Source organism: Chiloscyllium plagiosum, chromosome 4 (assembly GCF_004010195.1).
Source record: "Chiloscyllium plagiosum isolate BGI_BamShark_2017 chromosome 4, ASM401019v2, whole genome shotgun sequence".
NCBI lineage: Eukaryota > Metazoa > Chordata > Chondrichthyes > Orectolobiformes > Hemiscylliidae > Chiloscyllium > Chiloscyllium plagiosum.
Window position 1 is genome coordinate 59,125,485 of NC_057713.1, and position 25,420 is coordinate 59,150,904.

The window sequence follows — 25,420 nt, forward strand, 5'->3', positions numbered from 1 at the left end:
GCTGTACATCTCTATGACCGTTCCAAAGAAAGCAGCCCACTCAATTGGTGTGTCATCCATCAACATAAATATTCACTCTCTCCACCACCACCACTCCCTCCACAGTTGCAATAGTCTTAACCATCTACTGGATGCATTACAGCAACCTGTCAAGGACTCTTTAGCCGATTCTTCCAAACTCTCAATTTCTACCAGCAAGTTCCCCTCCAGGACAAATGCCATTCCGTCCTGGAACTATATCACTATTCTGGAGCTTCCTAATGGACTACAGCAATTCAAGGAAATGGTGCATCTCCACCTTTTCCAAAGCAGCTAAGGATGAGCAGCAATATTGCCAGCCACCCTCACATCCCAGAAAAGAGATTTTAAAAAGAGTTAGATCAAAGCCGAACCTCTTTAATTTTATCTCATAATTAGTTCTATGTTGTTTTTCTCTTTCCTCCTCCTGGGATTCCTGTGCAGGTGGTAGTTCCCAGGTGTCTCAAAACAGGAACTCAATACAGGAAAATCGGTGGGGTTGGGGCAAGAATCATTCCATCCATGGCCACATCATCAGAAGCTCCCTTATTCTATAAGTTAGGAGGTAATGGAATATAAGGCAAGATCATACCAATAATGTTTCCATTGACATCAGATGCTAAAGGTCCAACATTGTCTACATCATAAAGCATAGAACTACCTCTTTCATAGGACACAAGCGATGTAAGCAACCTTATTAGTTGCTAGTTCTGCTCTGTTCCCTGTTTTTTTTTGTCACATTGACTTGCAAGAGCATATACAGTGCAAGTGTTTGTGTAGCACTGTAATTGCATAATATGCTTGCTACAACTCATAGCTGGAGATAATGGAGGATGTGAGGCTGACAGCTTTGGTGGATGTGTGAAGGTGATGGTGAGTATATAGCAGTCACATAATAATCTTGAGTGCTAGAGACTGCTGTTGGATACTTGATGTGAGTGTGTTGCATTGAGCAATGTTAAGGCTGGTGTGTAATGGTTTGGAGATGCCCTGTGAAAAAGCAATCACCGACCTTGACCACTTACTTGAGATCATTAGACCTCAAAAGGCACTAATGCTAGGTCTTCAAACCTCTGATGATTAACTCTCCTGAGTACCTGCTTTCATCCACATTTTAAGGTGGTCCTTGAGTTGAGGGTCTCCTGGCCCTCTGACCTATTGCATCTCTCCTCTGTCCACTTGTATCACTTCTACCTCCAGCATTCATCAGTTACTATAAATCCCTCTGTTTTCTCAGTTTTCACTCTATAATAATTTACACTGTAGCAATATTTTTTGTAGTTTTCCTTTAAGATGGATTAAGAAGTGCAGAATGTCTGTTCCACATGGCCATTTAACAACACTGATGCACCCTTCTACTTTGCAGAGAGGTTGCAGGTGTTTTCAGTAGTAGTAAGGAGTATTAGAGCTGCTTGGACAAACACTAAATCATTTATATGTAAAGTGCACAAAAGAATCCTATATTGCCAACCTTGATCTGAACAGAAAAGGGTTGGTTGTGAATCATGAACTTTGTGTTCATCAAATGAAGCTAATAAATGGTGTCTTGCAGAAACACCTGAGTTCAGGAGACAACTGGTTATACTACAACATATTCTTATCTACAATGCCTCAAATGTTTCATGCAGGGAAACACCCAATTCATATTTGAGAAGCAATGTAATACTTTCCTGCCTCGCCCATGTTGATCAATAAGCTTCTGGTGGCATGACCAGTACCTTAAATGGGGAGCTGCCACAACAAACTCCAAATCTACTCATTATCCTGACCCTATCAACTTTGGTAGGACATAGTTCAGCAGTGGGTGCAATCCCATATTTGTGCAGCCTGTATGTTATGTTGGATATATAACACATATTCTTTATAACTTATGTGTCAAACATAATGGGATAGATTGCCCAATCAGTTTTATCAGATTGTGAAGTGCTTCTTTGTCCCATTTAGGTTCTTACTTTTCAAGTTTCCAAATCACAAGTAATATGGGACAATGTGTTTTCTCTACCAAAATGTAATCTCTACATTATTTCATGCTGAAATTAATTTACTAAATGTGGGCATTTTCTTCAAGTTTTTTTTGTTTTCTTATAATTTGTTGTAGTACTCCTCCCAACTACATGTAGAAATTGTGTTTTTGATGCCACAGTCAAAATTGTTAGTACACATTGATGTCAGTGATGCTGGTGCTAACTTTTGTGGAACATGTCTTTCTTTCTATAACTTAAACTAGTTTTTTTAACATCAATTTTCTGCTTTCTGTCTTGTATCAAGAACTCTTGGTGATATACCCAACATGAGAATTTATAATTAGAATCATATTTCCTTCAGCATCAGAGATGCAGTGTTTATAGAGAATGAAATTTGCAAAAACTTTCAGTGATCATTATACTAAATATTCCACTCCAATCTGCAGCCAAATTCCTCTGTAGGCAAATTTCTTGTCAGTGGCTTTCAAGGTCACCGGGGCGCTTAGGTTTTATAGTCTGATATAATTTCAGGGCACATAAGCCAATCAACTGTCCATAACTGTTTAAAAGAAATGAATAATGCCTGTTTACTAGAGCAAGAAATTTTATCTCTTTCCCTATGGGCAACCTCCAGTAACTTGAGATATAGTGTATTGTTATAGAGTTTCTGGATTCCTAATGGTCCAGGCACAATGTACCAGTGATAACCTCTTGCACAATGTCATGACCTGTATGAATGAAAGTTATTCTAATTCATTGATATTTCACATATGTAATTAGATTATACATGTCAATACCATTTTCCATGTAACTACCAGAATGTCTTCATTTTGAGATAATTCACTGTCCTACCAAAATCCAAGGCTCTGGGTGATCGTAATTAATATTTTGATTTCCTACTATGACGTTACTTCCTAGCCACTGTCTCCATCCCATTTCCTGCCAACTGTCCAGGACTGAACAGAGACTATTTGGAACCTCAGTGTCATGGCTTGATATCCAAGATGAATTTGTTAACACATCCATACCATCACTAGGACCACCTATTTCCACCTATGTAACATTGCTTGATTCTATCCTTGCAACAGTTCAACTATTATTGAAACCCTCTATTTCAACACAGAATAGAAGAGCAAATTATTGCAGCTATTGGAAACTTGAAATAAAACAGAAAATCCTGAAAATACTCAACAGGCTTGGCAGCATCTGTGGAGAGAGAAATAGAGGTAAAATTTCAGGCTGTGTACTTTCACTGTAATTGAAAAAGTTTTGAGATGTAGCAGATTTTAAGCAAGTGAAGAGGGAAAGGAGTACTGTACTGAGAACAAAAACAAGTGTTTGATTGGCTGGAAGGCAGGAGAGGTTAAACAGCAAAGGGGATGATCATGCAAAGAAACGACATGAAAACTGGAATCATTAAAGTAACCGAAGCAACAGAAGAATTTTGTATGCAGGTGGGATGAGATTACAAAAGGGGAGAAATGGTAAATGCAAGATGAGAAGAAATCAGTGTTGTGGGACAAGACCAGGCTGAAACGATGAACCTACCAGAGTTGGTATCTTTCTGGATCTTTTGAAGGTTGTAGAAGTGTCCATGTACAGGCTTGAGGAACTTCCATGATCCCAACATGCCTTCCACATCCAGATCAAACATCAATTTTCCATTTAGTATTATGGATTCACACTTCATTTTGTAGCATCTTCTGCACTGCATACAGCTCCATTCAACCCACAAGCATGATTCTGAGCTTCCAATCTTCAGTTATTTTAATTTTCTACAACTTTCATAGCATCATAGAATCCCTACAGTATGAAAATAGGGCATTCAGCTTATTGAGTCTGCACCGACCCTTTGAAAAGCAATCCATCCAGACCCAACTCCCTACCTTTTGCTCTGCATTTTCCAAGGCTAATCCACCAACCTGGACACTATGAGCAATTTAGCATGGCCAATCCACCTAACCCGTATTTCTTTGGACTGTGGGAGAAAACCAGAGTACCAGGAGAAAATCCACACAGATAAGGGGAGAACGTACAAACTCCATACAGACAGTTGGCTGTGGGCTGGAATTGAATCTTGGTCCCTAGCACTCTGAGGCAGCAGTGCTAACCACTCAGCTACCATGTTGCTCATTCTAACTTCTTCATGCTAAGCTTCTTACGTTTTACAATGAAATGCAATGTCATTTTGAGGAGCAGTAACTCTCCTTGCAGTGAAGCACTTTACAGCCTTCCAGTCTCAACATTAATTACAACAGTTCATTTGCACTCAATTCTTTGGACAGTACTTGTTGGTAGCAATTCACGACTGACACTTACATGTCCACTTTTGTTTGTAAATATTATTAAAATATTGTCCAAATGTGGAGACGAGTTAAATCTCCACTGATAGAAATTATAAAGGAAGATATTTCTGTGGGTGGCGCGGTGGCACAGTGGTTAGCACTGCTGCCTCACAGCGCCAGAGATCCGGGTTCAATTCCCGCCTCAGGTGACTGACTGTGTGGAGTTTTCACATTCTCCCCGTGTCTGCGTGGGTTTCCTCTGGGTGCTCCGGTTTCCTCCTACAGTCCAAAAATGTGCAGGTTAGGTGAATTGGCCATGCTACATTGCCTGTAGTGTTAGATGAAGGGGTAAATGTAGGGGAAAGGGTCTGAATGGGTTGCGCTTCGGCAGGTCGGTGTGGACTTGTTGGGCCAAAGGGCCTGTTTCCACACTGTAAGTAATCTAATCTAATTTCTGGTTTATTGAACCCGGTCATTGCAGCTTTAGGATACCAGCACAAGAGTTCCACAGGGTAGTGTCCAAGACCCAACCATCTTTAATTGTCTTATCAACAACCTTTACTCCATCAGGTTAAAACTACCTGATTTCAAAGTCAGAAATGAGACTGAAACAATTGCTTGCATAGTTAAACGATCCATATCACATAGTTCAAGACCTGGACAACATTCAGGTTTCATTTGGTAACTGATAAGTAACAGTTGGGCTGTACAAATGCCAGAAAATGAACACCCTCAAGAAGAGAGTTTTTTTACGCTCCTTGGGTATTGTGTGATATTGACATTCCCCAGAATCATCATTGTAAGGATCACTGTGGATCAAAAATTCATCTGATCCTGCTGCTGAGCCACGAAGCCTGGATTTAAGTTATACTTGCTCCCTGTAACAATATCACCTCTGGAAAAGCACTTGAACCACCAGCAGTAGGGACACAAACATTTCACCACTATAGTCCCTAAACAAGTTGACTGAAAATATCTATTAAAACAGTGGCTAGTAGACTGGTTCAAAGGTTGAGAATTACTTCCTGATTTTACAAAAGCCTGTCCATGATCAAAATCAGAAGTGTGACAGACTATGCTCAATCTGCAATAGATGTAGCTCCAACAACAGTCAAGAAGGAGAGTAACATCTGCTTAATCACCTTTATCATTCACCTCTCTACGAATGAAGTCAGCCTTGCCAGCAATGCTCACATCCCATGAAAGAGTAAAGAAAATGAGTTACTCCTTACCATGCAAAAAATGATGTCCAGTAACTTTCCAAGGTTCTTTGATCTCCAACACCTAAGAGATCAAGAACAACAGGTGCAAGGAAACATAATCACCTCCAAACCCCATTCACATGCCATCTTGATTTGGACTTTTGTCACTGGTCCTTCACTGTCTCTGAATCAAATTCCTGGAATTCGCCACCTATCAGCATTCATTCAACGTGTGAGTTGTAGCAATTCAAAAGCATGGCTCACTATCAGCTTTTCAAAAGCAACAATAAATGAGCACTAAATGCTATCCATGCCAAAAATGGACATTTAGTAACAAGAAAATCTATTCTCGTAAGACAGTCAGATTCTAAAGGTGTCATATCACAATTTGAAACAATTAGAAGATGGTTACTAATGGGTCTAGTGGGATGTGGATAAGGGGGCAAGATCCTGCAATGAGTTCAGTGTGATGTCTGGGCCATTTTTTTCCTGAATCAAAAACAGAATTAGAAGTAAACAACATCATATATAAGACCAGCGGCCTGAGGACATTGGGATTGGGGTATGACCTGGGCATGAAGTTCATGCTTAGGAATGATTGTAAATAAAGAAGCTGAAGCTGGGAGAAATGTGGGTTGGGTGGTGAGACTGAATGGCTGAGATGAGCAGTGTTCTCCTGGTGCACAAAATTTCATATATAGTGAGTTTTAATATTATGCTAAGACTCTTACAGTCAGTCCACTATCCTCCACCAGCGTGTGACATTGATTTTAGTGTTCTGCTAGTCTCTCAAGATGTTAAATTAAAATGTTTTGCAGAGTCAATTAAGTATTTAAAATATAATCTTTGTATGTGGGCCAAGCCTTACCTGAGTGGAATACACAGATGTCTGATGCACAATTTGACACAGCTTAAGGTAGTAATGTTGTCAACATGCTGTGAATGTGGCATTAAACCCCCACCATCACCAATAATTCTCCAACTGCCTCTCTTCACCCTAGCCAACTACACTGTTCCCACCAAGAAGGGCTATAAACAACCTCCAATAGTTGTCATTTGTATAACTCAGATTCAGAGCTCAGCCTACATTAACACACCAATACTTTCCAATGAAAGATTGCCTTTGCCCTGAACTGCAAATTAAGTTGTATAACTGCTTTAATAAGGATTCAGTTGTTATATTGAAATGGGTTTGCAGCAGTCCTATGATTAATTCAGCTATGTCACTCATAACATGGTTACTGATTTGGTTGCTATGCAATTTTATAAAAATCACTGTGCTCTGCTTTCTGCAATGCCAAGGGTACTGTTGTGATGAAGCTAGCTTGAGAGCTTGCCATTTTAGTGCAGTATGCAAAGTGCTCCTTGTATCTTTAAGCCTCGCAGTAATAAACAACAATGTGAAATAGTGATTTGGCAAGGGATATCATGTCAATGGTAACTTTTTATTCACTTCAAATATCACTAATTATGCTCAGGTACAGTAATTATTGAAACTATAGATGTATCACTATTTGCAAGCTTAAAATAAAAGTTTTGCACTTCTGACTTGTGCAGACATAAATGGAAGCACGAGTCGAGAGTGTGGTGGTGGAAAAGGATTTCTTGATGAAGGGCTTATGCCTGAAATGTCAATTCTCCTGCTCCTCAGATGCTGCCTGACGGCTATGCTTTTCCAGTACCACACTCTTGACTCTGATCTCCAACATCAGCAGTCCTCACTTTCTCCTCATAAATGGAAGCACCATGAATATAAAAATTAAGTTTAAAAAGTATCATAGATTTTGGAGATCTGGATTATGAGTAGTAAGTGTTGGATTCATTCAGAAGGCCATATAGTCTCTACATTTGAGTTAAATTCTATGGTACAGAGCCTATCACTTGCCACTCCAATTTCCCATCACATTCTAAGCTCTTTTGTGCAGTCATGAATACTATTTTTCTGAACTGTCACTTTGCTCACATTTCTGTGTGGCGCTGAATTGAATTCCTTGTGGATGTCCATATTCTTATAAATCTATCTGATGTCACGATTGGTCATTTCAGATCCCAGATTAACATCTGGTTTGATAAATCATGCCTTTTTTGATTTGACAAGGCCGTCCTTCACTCAAATGCTGCAGATTTGGTTTTAACAATAAAACAAAAATTCATGAAGCAATAGAAATAACTGTAAAGTTGAACAAACCCAAGCTATTTGCATGCAACTCAATTTAAAAGATTTTAAAATGCAGTGAAATAAAATTCCATCTATTCCCAACTGCATCACTTTACAGGACTTTAATACCAGAGAGAGTTCCTTTCTGTATCACATCTATAGGTTTAACATAGCTACTTCTTTCAATTTCAGTCTTGAGAGCTGTTTCTGAGATAAGTCATACAGCTTGAGATAAACTTTATTAATTTCAAATAACCCGTTCATGATTTCTAAACAAAACCTCTGCTCTGGAACTTTCAAACTAAAATCCCTGTACTGAGATAATCCATTCCCAACTGTTCTAAATTAGCTCGGCTCACCAGGAAAAGTTATTCATAGATCTTATTCTTAAATCAGCTAGATCTTCTCAAAACTGCCACAAAAAGATTTTCAATCTATGGGTTCTCTCTTAAGCAAAAGTAAATCAATTCCTCATTCTTCTAAAGTGAAAGCATGCTATTTCTTTTCAATGTTTACTCTCTTCAATCATAACACTCTCACAATACAAATAAATTCCCATTATCACTCCAGGACCTGTTTTCTCACACATACTGATTTGAAAATCAGGGCTCCAGAGAGGCTGATATTCCTGATGAAGCGCTTTGGCCAGAAACGTTGATTTTCCTGGTCCTCGGATGTTACCTGACCTGCTGTGCTTTCCCAGCACCACTCTAATCTTGACGCTAATCTCCAGCATCTGCAGTACCCACTTTCGCCCTCCAGAGAGACTGACAAATAAGTACTCATTCTCATGGACTGAAATCCACAAGCCACTAGTTCAAAATTCAAACTCTAAAATAAATGTTAATGTATATAATCATAGAAGCAGCAAACAATATATATTGTATAAATACACTTTCCATAATCAATGTTTTTTCACCACTGAAGTGAAACTGACTGATATGTAATTGCCGGGCTGATCTTGAAGCTTTCAGAGGCTGATGAAGGAGCAGTGCTTCAAAAGCTTGTGATTTCAAATAAACCTATGCCTCTTGTCTCCCTCTTCCTTTTATCATTGTTTTTCCATTTATATCCTTCTAAAAGCCTTTGAAATTTTCACTTATATTACTTGTCAGTCTTCATACACACTCCCTATTTTTCTTCTTTTGCTCTTTCACTTCCCTTCTGGACATTCTGTATTCATCTGGGTTCTGGTTCATCTGGGTTCATCTGGTATTTACTATCCAATATCTGCCAGAAACATATTTTCTCTTCTTTAATGCAGTTTTTATTCTGTCATTCTGGATTGTTTTGTCCTATCTTTCACTTTTGAGGGAATATACTTTAACTGTGCCTGAACCATCTCCTATTTGCAGGTAACCAATTGCTCAGCTATTTTTCCCATTAATCTTTTGTTCCAGACTATTCATTTCAGCCCTGTTCTTCCTTTAAATTTATTCACGGGATGAGGGCATCTCTGGCTAAGCCAGTATTTGTTGCCCATCCCTAATTACCTGGAGGCACTTAAGAGTCAACCACATTACTGAGAGTCTGGAGTCACATGTAGGCCAGAACAAGTAAGGATAGCAGTTTCCTTCCCTAAATGGCATTACTGAACTAGATGTTTTTTTTCCGACAATCGACTCATGGTCATCATTAGTTTCTTAAATCCAGATATTTTATTGAATTCAAATTCCACCATCTCCATAGTGGGATTCAAACCCAGCTCCCAGAACATTCCCTCGGTCTCTGCATTAACAGTCCAGTGATAATACCATTAGGCTGTTGCCACCCCCATTGAAGTTGCCTAATCACCTGTTGAGTATTTTTATTCGGCATTGGTCAATGCCATTTTCCATTATTATCCTAAACCTTATGATACAATAGTCACTGTACCCCCCCAAATGCTCCCAAACTGTTGCTTGATATACTTGAACACTCCATTCCCAAGAGCCAGGTCTAGCAGTGTCATCTTCCTTGACAGATACTACTGTAAGAATTTCTTCACAGCAGAATCTTGGAATGTGTGGCTTCTCTGTGCCCCCATCATTGCCACTATTCCAGTCTATATGTGGGTAATTGAAAATCCACCCCCCCAACTATTCTATGATGTCTACACTTCCCTGTATTTTTCTTTCTGCTTTATGCCTCCACATCATTCCCAAAAGTTACATGTCATTTACAATCAAATATACCACTAGCTCACACACTACTCCATTCTCCAACTGTGAATTCAGAATACTTTGCTGACATTAATTTTTGATACTCAGCCAATTCTGATAATGACATAATGATAGCCTTTGGGAAAATGTCAACAAAAAGCTCTATCAACCAATGCAGTCCAGCTTTAGTCTTTTTAAACTAACACTGACAGCTGCAGCCTTTTTTAATCCTTAAAGAGGATGATATCTAAAAAATCTTCAGATCATGATAATTGTGTACACTAAACTGGACCCATTAAATCCCAGACTTGTCCTCACTTAGTACCATTTATGAGTGCAACCGCTGATTCCTACATAGTCTCAAGTCAATAGATTCATTGACTTGACATGAAAAATTGAATTGCCCAAACAGTTTATGCTGAAGTATGTACAGTGCAGAAAGCTTATGATTCTGTTTTATTTAACTAATTGAAAACAATAAAACAGGTACACAGCAACAGAATATTCTTTTATTCATTCACAGGATGACGGTGTTGCTGGCCAGGCCAGCATTTATTGCCTAGTGGGTAGGTAAGAGTCAACCACATTGCTGTGGGTCTGGAGTCACATGTAGACCAGACCAGGTAAGGATGGTGGTTTCCTTCCCTAAGGGACATTAATGAACCAGATGGGTTTTTCCCAAAAATGGATTCATGGTCATCGTTAGACTCTTAATTCCAGAGTTTATAGAATTCAAATTACACCTTCTGCCAAGGCAGGATTCGAACCCAGGTCCGCAGAGCATCACCTGGGTCTCTGGATTAACAGTCTAGCAATAATATCAGTCGGCCATTACCCCCCCTATGAGGAATGAGTAGGACATTCTACTCTTTGAATCTGGTCTGCTATTCAATATGATCATGGCTGATCATCCAACTTAGTTCCCGCTTTTCCCCCATACTCTTAGATCTCTTTAGTCCTAGGAACTATATCTAACTCCATCTTGAAAACATTAAATTATTTTCTATGGCAGCAAATTCACAGGTTCCAGCTGAAGAAAATTTTCTGCATCGCAATTTTAAATGGCCTAAACTGATCTTTAAACTGTGACCCTGGTTTTGAACTCACTGGTCATTGGAGATATCCTTCTTGCTTTTAGTCTGTCTCATTCTGTTAGAATTCTAATGATTCTTTTAAACTCCAATGAATATAATCATAACCAATCCAGTCTCTTTACAATATGTCAGCCTCAGGAATCAGTCTGGTAAATCCTTATTCCACTCCCTGTATAGCCAGAACATCTTTCCTCAGGTATGGAAATAAAAACTGCACACAATACTCCAGGTGTGGTGCCACCAAGACAGCAATTGCAGAAAACCATCCCTGCTCCTGTACTTGAATCCTCTCGCTATGAAAGCTAGCATAACACTTGCCTTCTTCACTATCTGTTACACCTGCATGCTTACTTTCAGTAATTGGTGTACAAGGACACCAGGTCTAATTGTAGCTCCTACTCTTCGAGTAAATCATCATTCAGATAATAATCTGTCTTCCTGATTTTTCTACCAAAGTGGATAACCTTGCATTTATTCGCATTATACTTCACCTTCCCTGCATTTGGTCACTCACTGAACTTGTCTAAATCACAGAGATACACCTCTGCATCCACCTCACAGTTCGCCCTCTGAGCCAGTTTCCCCTGAAATTAATTTTTCCGTTAATTTGAAATGAATTATGACTTACTCATTTTTTACAAGATTTAAAAAAAAATTTAGATCATTATACTTTTAATCATGAGTTAAGGAAAATTATTGGCACAGATGCTGTCTGAAAGGAATCGTGAATGGAATTTTCCATTCCCCAGTGCAGCATGGCTAATAGTAAGGTAGGAAAATAGGGCAAAAAATAAAAAAGAATCTAATTCTCAACACTAAGAAAGATTTTCCTAATTTTTCCCTCAAGTCTTAGCTGGCAAATTGCCATTGAGCGCTGACTACTTTATCTCCATGAATTTGCATCTCATTAAAGCTCAAACTCACCTTAGACAAACTTTCAATTATCCTTAACTTCTTAAGAAACAAAATGGTCCAACCTGCTGACATATAAATCACAGCAGGTACTTGGTGGCTAGAATTCACCAAATTCTTATCCCAGTAATCATCCAAATGCTTCTTCACAGCAATGTCCCTGTATGCCCCACGGTCACCATCCTCCTTGACCTTTCATCCACCCAAGTCAGCATCAGCAAACCACTAGCCTCACCACACTGCTGTACCTGCTCTGGGACCAATGCTTACACCAGTTCAGCCTTCCAACATGTAACTTTGAAACTCAAGGACACGAATAGCTTGTATGCTTGTCCAGGTCACATCAGAGCTTTGAAAGGATTACTTAAAAGATTAGCAGAAACCTATACAATTCTAACAGAACTTGACAGGGTAAACACAGGAAGGATGTTTCTCATGACCAAGGAGTCTAGAACCAGGGTTCACAGAACCAGGGATACGAGGTAAGCCATTTATTGCTGAGATGAGGAGAAATTTCTTCACCCAGTCAATAGTGAAATTATTGATTTCTCTGCCAAAGAAAGCAGTTGAGTCCAAACCATTCGGGCACAAGCCCTTCTTCCCGAAGGGCTTGTGCCCGAAACGTCGATTCTCCTGTTCCCTGGATGCTGCCTGACCTGCTGCGCTTTTCCAGCAACACATTTCCAGCTCTGATCTCCAGCATCTGCAGACCTCACTTTCTCCTCATAGATATAGTTGCTACAGCTGAAAGGATCAAAGGGTGTGGGGAGAAAGCACGAACAGTATACTGAGTTGGATGATCAACATAATCATATTGAATGGAGGAGCAAGCTCTGAGGCCTGAATGGCTTATTTCTGTTCCTATTTTTCTTTGCTTGTGCACAAGAAAACATGCATCTAACAGGATGTATCTTTTGGCTATTGGCTTCTTATCTTAGTACTCATTAACTCTGTGCTTGTTTAGAGGCTACCAGCCTCTAATAACTTTGTAATGTTATCTTAGCAAACACTTCAGCCCTGACTTACGACCTGCCAGGCTTTGTGCTGGTCACATTGCTTTCTTAGTGTATGGCTCTTTAGTGCTCAGTTACAGATAGGTCAATCAGGGTGTCCTGGAGAAATAATGTTGAGGAAGTGAGCCACCTCCCTGCAATAAACCAAAAGGAGGCTTTAGTATGATGGAAATTATGGAAAAGTGATCGTTTGTACAGAGTTGGCACAATGAGTCCATAAAGCGAGTAGGAAGGACAGCAATAGTTTAGTTAGTTTGGGAGGATGAGGTGTGTGGGAGCTATTAAGATGATCTTCGACATGCAATATTGAGAGTTGTTGTGCATGGGTCTTGGTGAAATGTGTGTACCCTTGCAGAATTAGAGTGGGTGATGGTCATGTGAGATAGTAGCGATGAGATGATGGGACTTACCTTTGTGGAGCATAGAAAATAATTGAATTCATTTGCTGTGTTGGGCATTTTGTTTCACTTCGGACAGTGCACTAATCCAGGCTAAATTAAAAATCACACAACACCAGGTTAGAGTCCAACAGCTTTAATTGGAAGCACTAGCTCCTTCATCAGGTGCTCCGAAAGCTAGTGCTTCCAATTAAACCTGTTGGACTATAACCTGGTGTTATGTGATTTTTCACTTTGTACACCCCAGTCCAATACCGGCATCTCCAAATCATGACTAAGCCAGGCTGCAATCCAAGTCCAAGCTAGTTTGGTCTGAAGACCTGGCCTACTGTGACAGTCAGCTGGAAGAAGGTCTGCTCTCCTCTTCACCATCCCATTCACCAATGCTTCCAGGTTGCCTTTCCTCTAGACTGTATTCTGAATGTAGTGACTCAAGCATCACAGAATATAGGGTTGCTTCCAATAGTGATGAGCAGTTCTACATCTTTGCTGCATGATTCCCTGAGAAAGATGCCAACAAGCTACTTGAAAGAGATGACCAATCATGGAAATGTCTTGCTGTCTGCTCTACATATAATCAAACATTTTGGGAGTTTAAATGGATTAAGTAAAAAGTTGAAACGTCTTATGAAATAAATAAGCAATGAGGTCTTAGGTGGAAGATCAAGTGAATAAAGAAGCTCCAAGCCTTGGTGGATTGTGTGATGTGAATTTTCCTCGACGACACAGGAAAACTGCACCCTATATATTTTAAGGCTGACAAAGGGCATATCATTCAGAGCTTTAAAAGTATTGTTAAATGTTGACAGTGAAGGAGATTTTATTCTCAGATTACTGACAATTTTAAAGATGATGCACTGCCATCTAATAACTGTTATTCCATCTGCAGTGCCTGCCACCCTTGTCCATTATTGCCAGAACACTGATATTAAATGTTCATGTCAGTCTTAATCTGTGTCACTGGCAATGCTGGCAGACTGCTGTTCTAAGCTGGATGGTGGAAAATAAATCGATATTAGAAAACTGCTTCAAGATAACATGTTTAAGTAACTGGCCTTATAATCAACTGCTGTGCATATGACTTTCTGGGATTTAATGAGAATGAGCCAGATCAAAAGAGTAGCATCATTCTGATCAGAGCGTGAGGGAGACCTACTACTTCATATTTCCCTGCTATCTAAGAACCACATACTATTGACTTATGGTGACTTACTGAATAAAGTTCTTGAGCACAAATGTAACTGCATTTGTAATTTATAGTTTGCTATTATGTCCTATTGAAGTTTGTGTGTATGACGACCTGTGGTTCATTAGAAATTGCATCCACACATATTAATGGTTCCCAGTAAAATTCCAGCAGTGGCATGGGAAGAATAGGAGGGAATTTGCCCTCATGTAGGAAAAACAATGGAAAAGCTACAAAGTGGTGTGAAGCTTTAGTATATTTGAGTATTATGAAAGGTAAGGGCTGACAGAATATTGTGTGGTATGTAATGTGGGCCATCGTTACTGTGCCATGTTGATTTACTTTACCAGATTTCTTAAATTGTGCCAACCTCATTCACCTTTATGACCTACATCATGCTGGTACTGTCCAGAGCATTTATCATGACCATTACCTCATGATTAGCATGGACATTGCTGTCTTGAACGTGAGAGGTACTTTTTATCTTTCTTTATTTTTTTCTTAGTATATGGGTGTTGCTGATAAAATCAGTGCTTGTGGCTCACCATTGATTGCCCTTGAACTGAATGTTAGGCTATTTCAGAGAGCAGTTAAGAGTCAACCAGTTCACTGTGAGCCGAGTTACATGTAGACAAAACCAAGCCAGCAGACTTCCTTCTGTTAAGGATATTAAAGAACCAGGTCAGTTTTTATAACAATCAATCATAATTTCATGGCCAGCATTACTGAAACAAGTTTTCAATTCCATATTTAATTAATTGAATATAAATTTCATCAGCTGTCATAATTTAAGGCCATTCCTCAGAACATTTACATGAACCTCTGAATTACTAGTCCAATGACATTTCCAATATAGGATCATTTCATGTGTCAAACAGTGGGGCTACCCTTGCATCTACATTATACAACAGTATGTTCCCTTTTGAAGCATTCATCAAATGAGGGTTTGGTTGCTGCTTCAAACATTTCTAACAGGCTATTTCAATCTGCTGCATTAATTTTGCTTCACTTCACTTGCCCAGTCATTTCTTCTCATCATTACCCCAGGCAGCTTTTGTAAACTCCTTCAATCCATTTTGAATCTTTCAAAAGATTCAAAGGGCTTTTTCCCCATAGGAGGCTAGCGATAGGGAGAGGCTGAACAGGCTGGGGCTGTTTTCCCTGGAGCGTCTGAGACTGAGGGGTGACCTTATAATTTACAAAATTATGAGGGGCATGGATAGGGTAAATAGACAAAGTCTTTTCCCTGGGGTCAGGGAGTCCAGAACTAGAGGGCATAGGTTTAGGGTGAGAGGGGAAAGATATAAAGGAGACCAAAAGGGCAACTTTTTCACACAGAGGGGTGGTATGTGTATGGAATGAGTTGCCAGAGGAAGTGGTGGAGGCTAGTACAATTGCAACATTTAAGAGGCATTTGGATGGTTTTATGAATAGGAAGGGTTTGGAGGGATGTGGGCCGGATGCTGGCAGGTGGGACTAGATTGGGTTGGGATATCTGGTCGGCATGGACGAGTTGGACCGAAGTGTCTGTTCCCATGCTGTACATCTCTATGACTCTATGACAGCACACCTAAATATTAGAACAGAATGCAAACAGACATTGCATATCTCATATATGTACAAAGTATAGATTAGATTACTGTAAAAAGAAGCATATAAACTATTGCAATGATCGAACAACATGAAATGCGAAAACAGTGGTCCATTCTTGCAGTACTGTATGAGGGTAAACATTCAATTTATTGTTTCATTAGTTACATTAGAGGAGACAAATATTAGAATAGTACAGAAACTGCTACTACTGCCAGACACATGCAAAATAATTCATGCAGTTCAAATTTTGAAAAGAAATTTGGATAAAGCCACATTTTACATGTAATTTCAAGACTTTACAAACCAAACTTTATTGACATTGCCTGATTTAGTTGTCTTCAAAATACTATAATCTAATTGAAGGGGTGGAATGAGGCAACATTTTTTACCTATTGCTTTGCCATGCTGTTGTTCACGCTTTGGGGAGATAGGATCATTAGATTCATTTTCCTATTTGTGGTGATGCCTCTGCATTAGAAGCAGGACTAGCAGAGGTACTCACTGTTCTGAGAATGCAAAGCTTGGAGCAGTTCCAGGATGAAGAACAGAGATTCAAATCAGGCTAAAGAAAAACATTGAGAAAGATTTTAATCCTGTAATTAGGAGGCAATCAGACAAACTGGAAAAGACAAGTACTTTACTGACACCTTCGCTTAGACTGCAGTCGTACTGTGGCATCAATATGCAAGGCAGGATGTTTACAACCAGCCTTAGGACCTCAACAGCTAGATGGATGTCAGAAAACTTCACTGTGTGTGGAACAGACAGTGATTTTCCTAAATTGGCCAATTAAGAACAGGACTGCTTTTCATTATTTATATAAATGATTTGAATGTGAACAGAGGATGTACGGTTAGTAGGTTTACCGATGGCACCAAAATTGGAGGTGTAGTGGACAGCGAAGACAGTTACCTCAGAATTCAACGGGACCTTGATCAGATTGGCCAGTTGGCCAAGGAGTGGCAGATGGAGTTTGATTTACATGAATATGAGACGCTGCATTTTGAGAAGGCAAATCAGGATAGGACTTATACACTTAATGTTAAGGTCCTAAGAAGTGTTGCTGACCAAAGAGATCTTGAAGTGCAGGTTCATAGTTCCTTGAAAGTGAGTCACAGGTAGACAGGATAGACATTTAATATACTTTCCTTCATTAGTCAGTGCATTGAGTATAGGCGTTGGGAGTCATGTTGAGGCTGTACAGGACATTGATTAGGCCACTTTTGGAATACTGCATTCAATTCTGGTTTCCCTGTTATAGGAAAGATGTTGTGAAACTTGAAAGGGTTCAGAAAATATTTACAAAGATGTTGTCAGGGTTGGAGGGCTTGAGATGTGGGGAGAGGCTGAATAGTCTGGGGCTATTTTCCCTGGCGTGTCCGAGGCTGAGGGGTGACCTTATAGAAGTTCATAAAATTATGAGATGAATGGATAGTTTGAATGGGCAAGATTTTTTCGCTGAGGAGGGGGAGTCCAGAACTAGAGGGCAAAGGTTAAAGTGGGAGGGGAGAGATTTAAAAGGAACGTAAGGGCAGCTTTTTTCACGTACAGAGTGCTGCATGTATGGAATTAGCTGCCAGAGGAAGTGGTGAAGGCTGGTACAATTACAATATTTAAAAGGCATCTGCATGAGTAAATGAATAGGTAGGGTTTAGAGGGCTATGAGCCAAATGCTGGCAAATGGGACTAGATTAATGTATGCTATCTGGTAGGCATGGAAAAGTTGGACTGAAGGGTCTGTTTCCATGTTGTACAGCTCTACGACTGTATGACTCAAGTGGGGGAGGTTGTGGCACAGTAGTTGTGTCCCGACCTCTGAGCTAGTAGTCCTGCCTGCTGCAGAAGTGTGTCTGGTTGAATAAAAATATCTGTATACAGCCTGGACTCTGAATAGTTCCCAAATGTATGTTTTTAAAAAAGAACTAAAGGCAAGCTTTTAAAGCTGGTTAGCCAAGAGGAGCCAACTGGACGACAGGAAGACCAAAAGTCTGTAAAAGATGTAATGGGCTGCCTTTTCAGGTATGTTCAAGAGGGGGCGCTGCAATGCAGTGGCATACTCACTACAGCTCCAGCATCCAATAATAATAACTCACTAAGCTGAAACAGAACACTTGGAGCTTTCAGTGCATGGTCCAGTATGTGTTTGCCATCTGTTGCAAAATCTCCAGCTGTGCTGGTAGCAGAATTTTGACCCCTTTAAAACTATCTTAGAAATTATACTTTCTGAATAGTAAGTATATGAGATTACCACTGCATAACAAAGCATCTTAGGAATCCTGACCTTTTTGTTTCAAGTAAATAAAGCACTACATGCAAACCATAAATACTGTGGCCATTATATTTATCCCCTTTCTGTGATTATAACCGTCACCTGAGAATAAAATGTAAATTTGTGTAAAATTAGTACTGCCAAGAGAAAGGATACCTGTAATGCCTGGTAATGAGCAATGTTTTCCTTTTTGTGAAAATATGTGTAACCAAGGCTGCAGTGAATCTTATATCAAATGACACTTCTGTATCTTTTAAACAGGGCAATTAAAACGGACAAGAGGAGAGGAAATTGATGTTGAGACCCCAGGATCTATCCTAGTAAACACCAACCTGCGAGCTCTAATAAACAAGCACACATTTGCCTCTCTACCACATCACTTTCAACAACAGCTCCTGATTTTACTACCGGAGGTAGATAGGCAGGTAAGCAGAGTCTCAATGGCTTTCTGTGCTGTGTCAGCAACATAGATATGGGTCACTTAGCCTCACAATTCAGGAAAGCAAACTGTGGCTAATTTGTTCTTCTCAGCTAACTGACGTTGGGAAATTGAAAATGTAAAAAGAAATCCTGTTATAATTATGATAAAAATAAATTATCTTTTTCAGATGCTGTCCAAAATCTCTGTTCTCCCAACATGCTGTGTTCTAACTTTCAGTTCTTGTTTTATATTTTCATCACGATAACAGTAATTACAAACAGATTTGAAACTGAAACAGGGAAACGGACAAACATTACTAACTATTGACAAGACATATCTAAATGGGAGAGGGGGTGGGAGGCATCTTGACAGCACTCCAGCTGGCTGATGAGATCCCCAGTGCCACAACAGGATTCTACTCAGAGCTGCAACACTGTTGCTGAATGCCTTGAACTGTAATCCCATCAAAAAAGGCTCCCCCTGCCTTTGGCTACAAGAATACTGAAGATGTAATTTAAAGAAAGAAATTTATCACAGAATTGTACTTGTTGATACCACAGTTTACACTTACAGAGACAAATCAGGCTGTTTCAGAGTCAGGTTGGAAAATCCCTTGTCAAACAGAAATTGGTTCATATGGTATGTGCACAGAATTTAGAACAACATGTCTTAGTTCAATCCTGTTTTATCAATAGATAATAAACATTTTCTGAAAGCACTGCCAAAGTTTCCACAACATGAAGCAGAAGAAATTACTCATTCAGTTTACCGTTCAACTTTACATGGCTTTTCTTCACATCTTCTTTCTCCTTAACAATAAGCCTCACATCTGTATTGAAGGGTTTTGTATTACCCTTCAAGAGTCAAAAAAATTGAGGATCTGAAATCATTGATGGCACAAGGTTTTCTCACTTACATTGTCAAGGTTAAGGCAAAGTTCTCTGACACCAAAATATTCATAAGTCCTTTCTCTTGTGATCCATTTACATTCTCTGTTTCAGTGACCTTCTTTGGTAGCATATTCTATGACTAATATTAATAAGGGTCTCTTCCTTCAATCTTCCGTGGCTAATGCAAATAGTTGTCCAGAAACAAACTCAATATTCCACAGCTTTTCTCTATTTATCATTCCCTTTGTTTTCTGTTACCAAGCCAGAATTTAAGCCAGCTGATTTATTCTTCCCCTCAGAAGTCATAAATATTTACACAGTTGAATAGTTGACCTGTTGGCCAAGAGAGTGAAGTTGTAGACTTCCTGTGTTATAAGTGACTTTTTGACAGCAGTATTGAATACAAAAGTATTGAAACAGTCATCCAGTAGAACAGAGCTCGGACCGAGACAGCCTTTTACCACTGGAACACACTGTTTAGGGTCAAAATAAACAATACATATAATGTCTTTGATAGATCTGCAGAGTTTCACTGTCTAAACGAGCAGAATGTAGCCATACATGTAACATCATGTCAGTAAGTACATTCTGTGCCAGCCAGTCATTCTCGTCATATTCAAATCATTAACATAAACCACAGAGCAACTCCTTAAGGATAACGACTCCCAACTTGATACAAGAATAAAGAACAATACGGCACAGGAACAGGCCCTTCAGCCTTTCAAGCCTGCGCACACGCATTTTGCCCTTCTGTATTAAAACTGTCTTAACTGAGAGAATCTGTATCCTTACTATTCATGTATTCGTCCAGGTGTTTCTTGAATGCTGCTATTGTGTCTGTTTCTACCACCTCCTCTGGCAGTGCGTTCCAGGCACTCACCAATCTTTGTGTGAAAAACATGCCTCGCTCATCTCTTTTAAACATCCTCCCTTGTACTTGAGTCTGTGTCCCCTAGTAATTGACTCCTCCACCCTGGGAAAAAAGCCTTATACTTTGCATTCTATCCATGCCATTCACACTCTTATAAACTTCTGTCGGGTCACCCCTCAACTTCCTGCATTCCAATAAAAACAAATCCAATCTATCCAACCTATCTTCATTGCTAAAATCCTCCATACCAGGTAACATCTTGGTAAACCTTTTCTGTCCCCTCTCCAAAGTATCCACATCCTTCTGGTGACCAGAACTGTATGCAATATTCCAAATATGGTCTAACTAAAGTGCTATGAAGCTGCAGCATAATTTGTCTATCCTTATACTCAATTCCCCTTCCAATGAAGGCAAGCATGCCTTAGGCCTTTTTTACTGCCTTATCTACCTGCGCTGCCACCTTCAGTGATCTGTGGACCTGCACATCCAGATCCTTCTGCATATCAAAGCTCCTAAATATTCTTTGAGGAGAAAGTGAGGTCTGCAGATGCTGGAGATCAGAGCTGGAAATGTGTTGCTGGAAAAGCGCAGCAGGTCAGGCAGCATCCAGGGAACAGGAGAATCGACGTTTCGGGCATAAGCCCTTCTTCATTCCTGAAGAAGGGCTTATGCCCGAAACGTCGATTCTCCTGTTCCCTGGATGCTGCCTGACCTGCTGCGCTTTTCCAGCAACACATTTCCAGCTCCTAAATATTCTGCCATTCACTGTATAATTTCCATTTATACTTCACCTTCCAAAATGCATCACCTCACATTTGTCCAGATTAAACTCCATTTGCCATTTGTCTGCCCATGCCTCCAACTGATCTGCTGTATCCTCTGACAATCCTCCTCACTATCCGCAACTCCACCAATCTTTGTATCATCCATATCGTACATGGCTCATGACTCCCTTATACCAGCTGACCACATGCTGTCATCAAGAGGCTCATGGAGCAAGTATTAGTGTTCTAAAGCAATATTTCTACTGCCTGGACTGTCTACAGTGTAGTCTTTGCAGGCTCAACAACCTGGTTCTTCATCAGGTCTTTGGCAATTAGCTTGGGAGGATGAAGAGGAGAAGCAACAGGAGGAATTGGTAACCCCAATTTTGTGGGCAATCTGTTCATGTGCTGCTTTTCCAATCAGACTCTAATTCCCTAAAACTATCACCACATCAATGTTACAGGGCTTTTCCACTTTCAATTATAGCATCTACTTAACCAAAATTTTGAAATAAAAATGGCACAAAAACTATTATATTGCTACTTTATCCAACAACATTTCCTAATTATCCAACAAAGCTGAACTCTTCATCCTAGTCTATTTCCATAATATCCATCTTGAGATTCAACACGATTCTGGTGATTAAAAGTTTGAGTGCTGCCTAAATAATTTCAACCAAATACAGCACAAAATGCAAAACTAGCACTATTTAATTGTTTGCCTTAGATGTGGGGTAGAGCCCTTTCTGCTGCTGCTCTGTCTGTTGGGGAGGTCTACATAAAGTTAGTTCAGTAATGGCAGTCTGTGTCTGAATGTGCATGTGTTCAGCTGAAAAGCTGAAAATTGAATTCCTTTTAGATTGCATTTGAGAAATTACGAACTTAAGAACATTGTGAAGCACAATTTGAAACTCTGAAGCTGATTTTATTGGAATTTGAGCAATTTGGAGATTGTGCGCCTGAATGTAGTGTACACACAGAACAATCAGTCAGCACAGTATATCTTGAAAAAAGACCACTGAAGGTACATTTGGAGACAATGGAGCGAATTCAACCCTCACAAAGGGGGCTATGTAATTGTGGACAAATGTTTCCCATTTGGGTTGAAAATAAAATGAAATAGGAGGTGAGAATATAGTAAGTGTTTTCCTCCACAAGTTAGAGCCACATACTTTCAACTTGATATCTAAACAATGTTGCCCATAATACCACAGTACAATAGAATATGCTGAAGTTATTATGATTAGATTGGAATAGATTCTCTACAGTATGGAAACAGGCCCTTTGGCCCAACAAGTCCACATTGATCCTCCAAAGAGTAACCCACCCAGACCAATTCCCCTACCCTATATTTACCCCTGACTAATGCACCTAACACTATTAGCAAATGCACATGGCCAATTCACCTGACCTGCACATCTTTGGATTGGCAGATCCAAATCTTATTATGAGACAAATAAGGATGAAATTGCACTGAGAGTTATTTCTGTCAATGGAAGCAGTTGTCAAGTGAAACAATTGCAGATCATGTTCTTGAATTAAAGAAGCTGTTTCATCACTGAGGCCTAAAGAAAAATAACATCCAGACCAAACTTTTTATCAAAGGCAATAAAGTAACTTGGAAGGAGACTTGTCCATGGAAGCGGTAGAAAGGGATAGCTCCAAACCACAAAAGTGAACTTCTCATGAGCCAGCAAGGGAAGTCTACCAGATTTCATTAAGATCTAGGCCACAGTAGCCAAGTTCACAGACTCAGAATCACCAACTTAGATGTTACTATTGCAGTACATGCACAGTCATAGTCGAGTAACAGTGTTATTCCTGTGTTTAAGTCAATCATAATTCAGATCACATACAGGAGGAGACAAAACAGTAGTGTTCCAGTTGTGATAAATCAGCAATGTTTGTGGTAGATGTAAAGCTAGTTTAGGTATCTGGATATTCTGGACTGTATATAAGTTATATGTAGAAACAAAAATTACTGTTATTATACAGGAAGATCAAGAGTTGTACTCCGTTAGAGAACATATAAACAGCACTTGGAAAATGGAAATAAAACAGCTGGAGACAAAACTTCAGCACTCTCAGAAAACGTCAGTGAGTCACCACATACTTTTATCACTGATTCAGCTCTACAGCAGTATCTATTATCTCAGCAGGAGAGTACAACGCATTCCTAAGTCACATTCCCTTAAGAAAACTGGACTGGAATTGTTTAGATATCGAAATAACAATATTCCAACGTCTGTGCAATTTAGTGTTAGGGTGAATTATGATGATCTATTCCATTGTTTGTCACAGTGTGTGCTCAAGTTTCTGTTCTAGAATAGACAGGCAGGAAGAGCACAGCAGGCCAGACAGCATCATGAGGTGGAGAAGTTGACATTTTGGGTGTAACCCTTCTTCAGGACTGCTAGAATTGATGGGTTGCGGTGGGCTGGCAGGCCAGTCCTGAAGAAGGGTCACACCCGAAACGTTGACTTTTCCATCTCCTGATGCTGCCTGGCCTGCTGTGTTCTTACAGCCTCCTGCCTGTCTATTTTGGATTCCAGCATCAGCAGTTTCTTTTTTGTCTCTAACCAAGTTTCTGTTCTGACAGCCAAGTGCAGTTTCTCTTTGTTTGATCACTATGCTCTTCTGTTGCTGAGAAAAAGTGCATATTTTGAACAATTTTGAAGTTTCACTATGTTTGATGGACTGTAATGAACAATGCAAAGATGCAAACAATATAAAATTCTTAAGGGGCTTGACAGAGTAAATGCTCATGGAGGAGTCTAGAACCAAAAAGGGCAAGAAAGTAGATGTGAGCAATGTTGGATCAGCCGTGATTCTCTTGAATGTTGATGCAGATTTGAGGGGCTGAATGGCTTATTCCTCCTATCTCTTGTCTTATGGTCCTGTTGTGGGCTACATTGGAGACTGGGGAAAGAGTAGCACTGATGTTGACAGGGTGGTGAGATGGGGTAATGCTAAGAATGTGCAGTTTGGATCATTATCAGCAATAGATGTGAAACTCTGCCCTTGCAAGTTCAATGTAGTGTCAGCTGTACCATGCACTTGCCCTGGCTTTGGGGTTACTATCCCACTGCATGCAAGGAGAGTTGGGCGGTGATGACCAGTGGTATTGTCACAGAACTAGTGATCCTGAGACCCAGATAATCTTTAGGGAACCTGGGTTCAAATCACAGCAGAGGATGGAATTTAAATTTAATAAACGCATGAAATTTTATGTCTAATAATGATCATATAACTTTTATTTATTGTTATAAAAAAACCCTATATAGATCAGGAAAAGAAAACTGTCATCCTTTCCTGGGCTTGTCTTCAGGTGACTCCACAGAAACATGAGTGTCTGTTAACAGCTGTCTGAAATGGCTTAGCAAGGTATTCAATATCAACTGCTGAAATAAGAAGGGAATGAATGGAATCGACTAAACTCTGACATGGTAATACTCACAGAATCATTCTTTACACACAATGTTCCAAACATCACAATCACCATCCTTGTATGTCCTGTGCCACTAGCAAGACAGACCCAGCAAAGATGGTGTAACAGTATTATATTGTTGGGAGAGAGCTGCCCTGCAAGTCCTCAAAATTGACTCCATACCTCATGAAGTCAAACATGGACAAGGGCCACCCCTGCTGATTACCATATAACACCATCCTCAACCCCTTGCTGACGAATTATTACTTGAACACATTTGAAGTAACACTGAGAGGCACAGAATGTATTTGGGATCAGGGGCTTCAATATCAGTGGCAGACCTGGTCGTGTCCTAAAGGACATAGCTGTTCAGATTTAAGGTGGGTTGTAAGGGATCGATCAAGAAGTAAAAACACACCTGACCTCATCCTCACCAATCTGCCAGATGCAGATGTATCTGTCTGTGACAGTATTGGTAAGAGTGACCACCACACAGTCCTGGATTTGCAATAAGAAGACCGTCCATCATGTTTTGTGGCACTAGTATCAAATGGAATTGATTTTGAACAGATCTAGTAACTCAAGACCGGGTGTTCATGAGAAACTGTGGGCCATCAGCCGCAGCAGAGTTATACTCCAACATAATCTGCACCTCATTGCCCAGCATATCCCCAACTCTACCATTACTGTCAAGCCAGAGGATCAACTCTTCAATGAAGAGTGCAGGAGGGCATGCCATGTGCAGCACCAAGCATAAGTAAAAATGAGATGATAACCTGCTGAGCCTACACAACAGGACCACCTGCATGCCAAA

The 25,420-nt window shown here is 39.9% G+C and overlaps 1 protein-coding gene across 3 annotated transcripts in view; it reads left to right on the plus strand.

Moving 5' to 3' along the window:
- LOC122549068 (putative Polycomb group protein ASXL3) overlaps positions 1-25,420 on the plus strand; it is a 294,423-nt gene that overhangs the window by 220,972 nt on the left and 48,031 nt on the right. For all 3 annotated transcript variants that reach the window (XM_043688272.1, XM_043688273.1, XM_043688274.1), the window contains one exon: positions 18,495-18,658. In XM_043688272.1, coding sequence (XP_043544207.1) covers positions 18,495-18,658 — 164 coding nt within the window. The remainder of the gene's footprint in view (positions 1-18,494; positions 18,659-25,420) is intronic.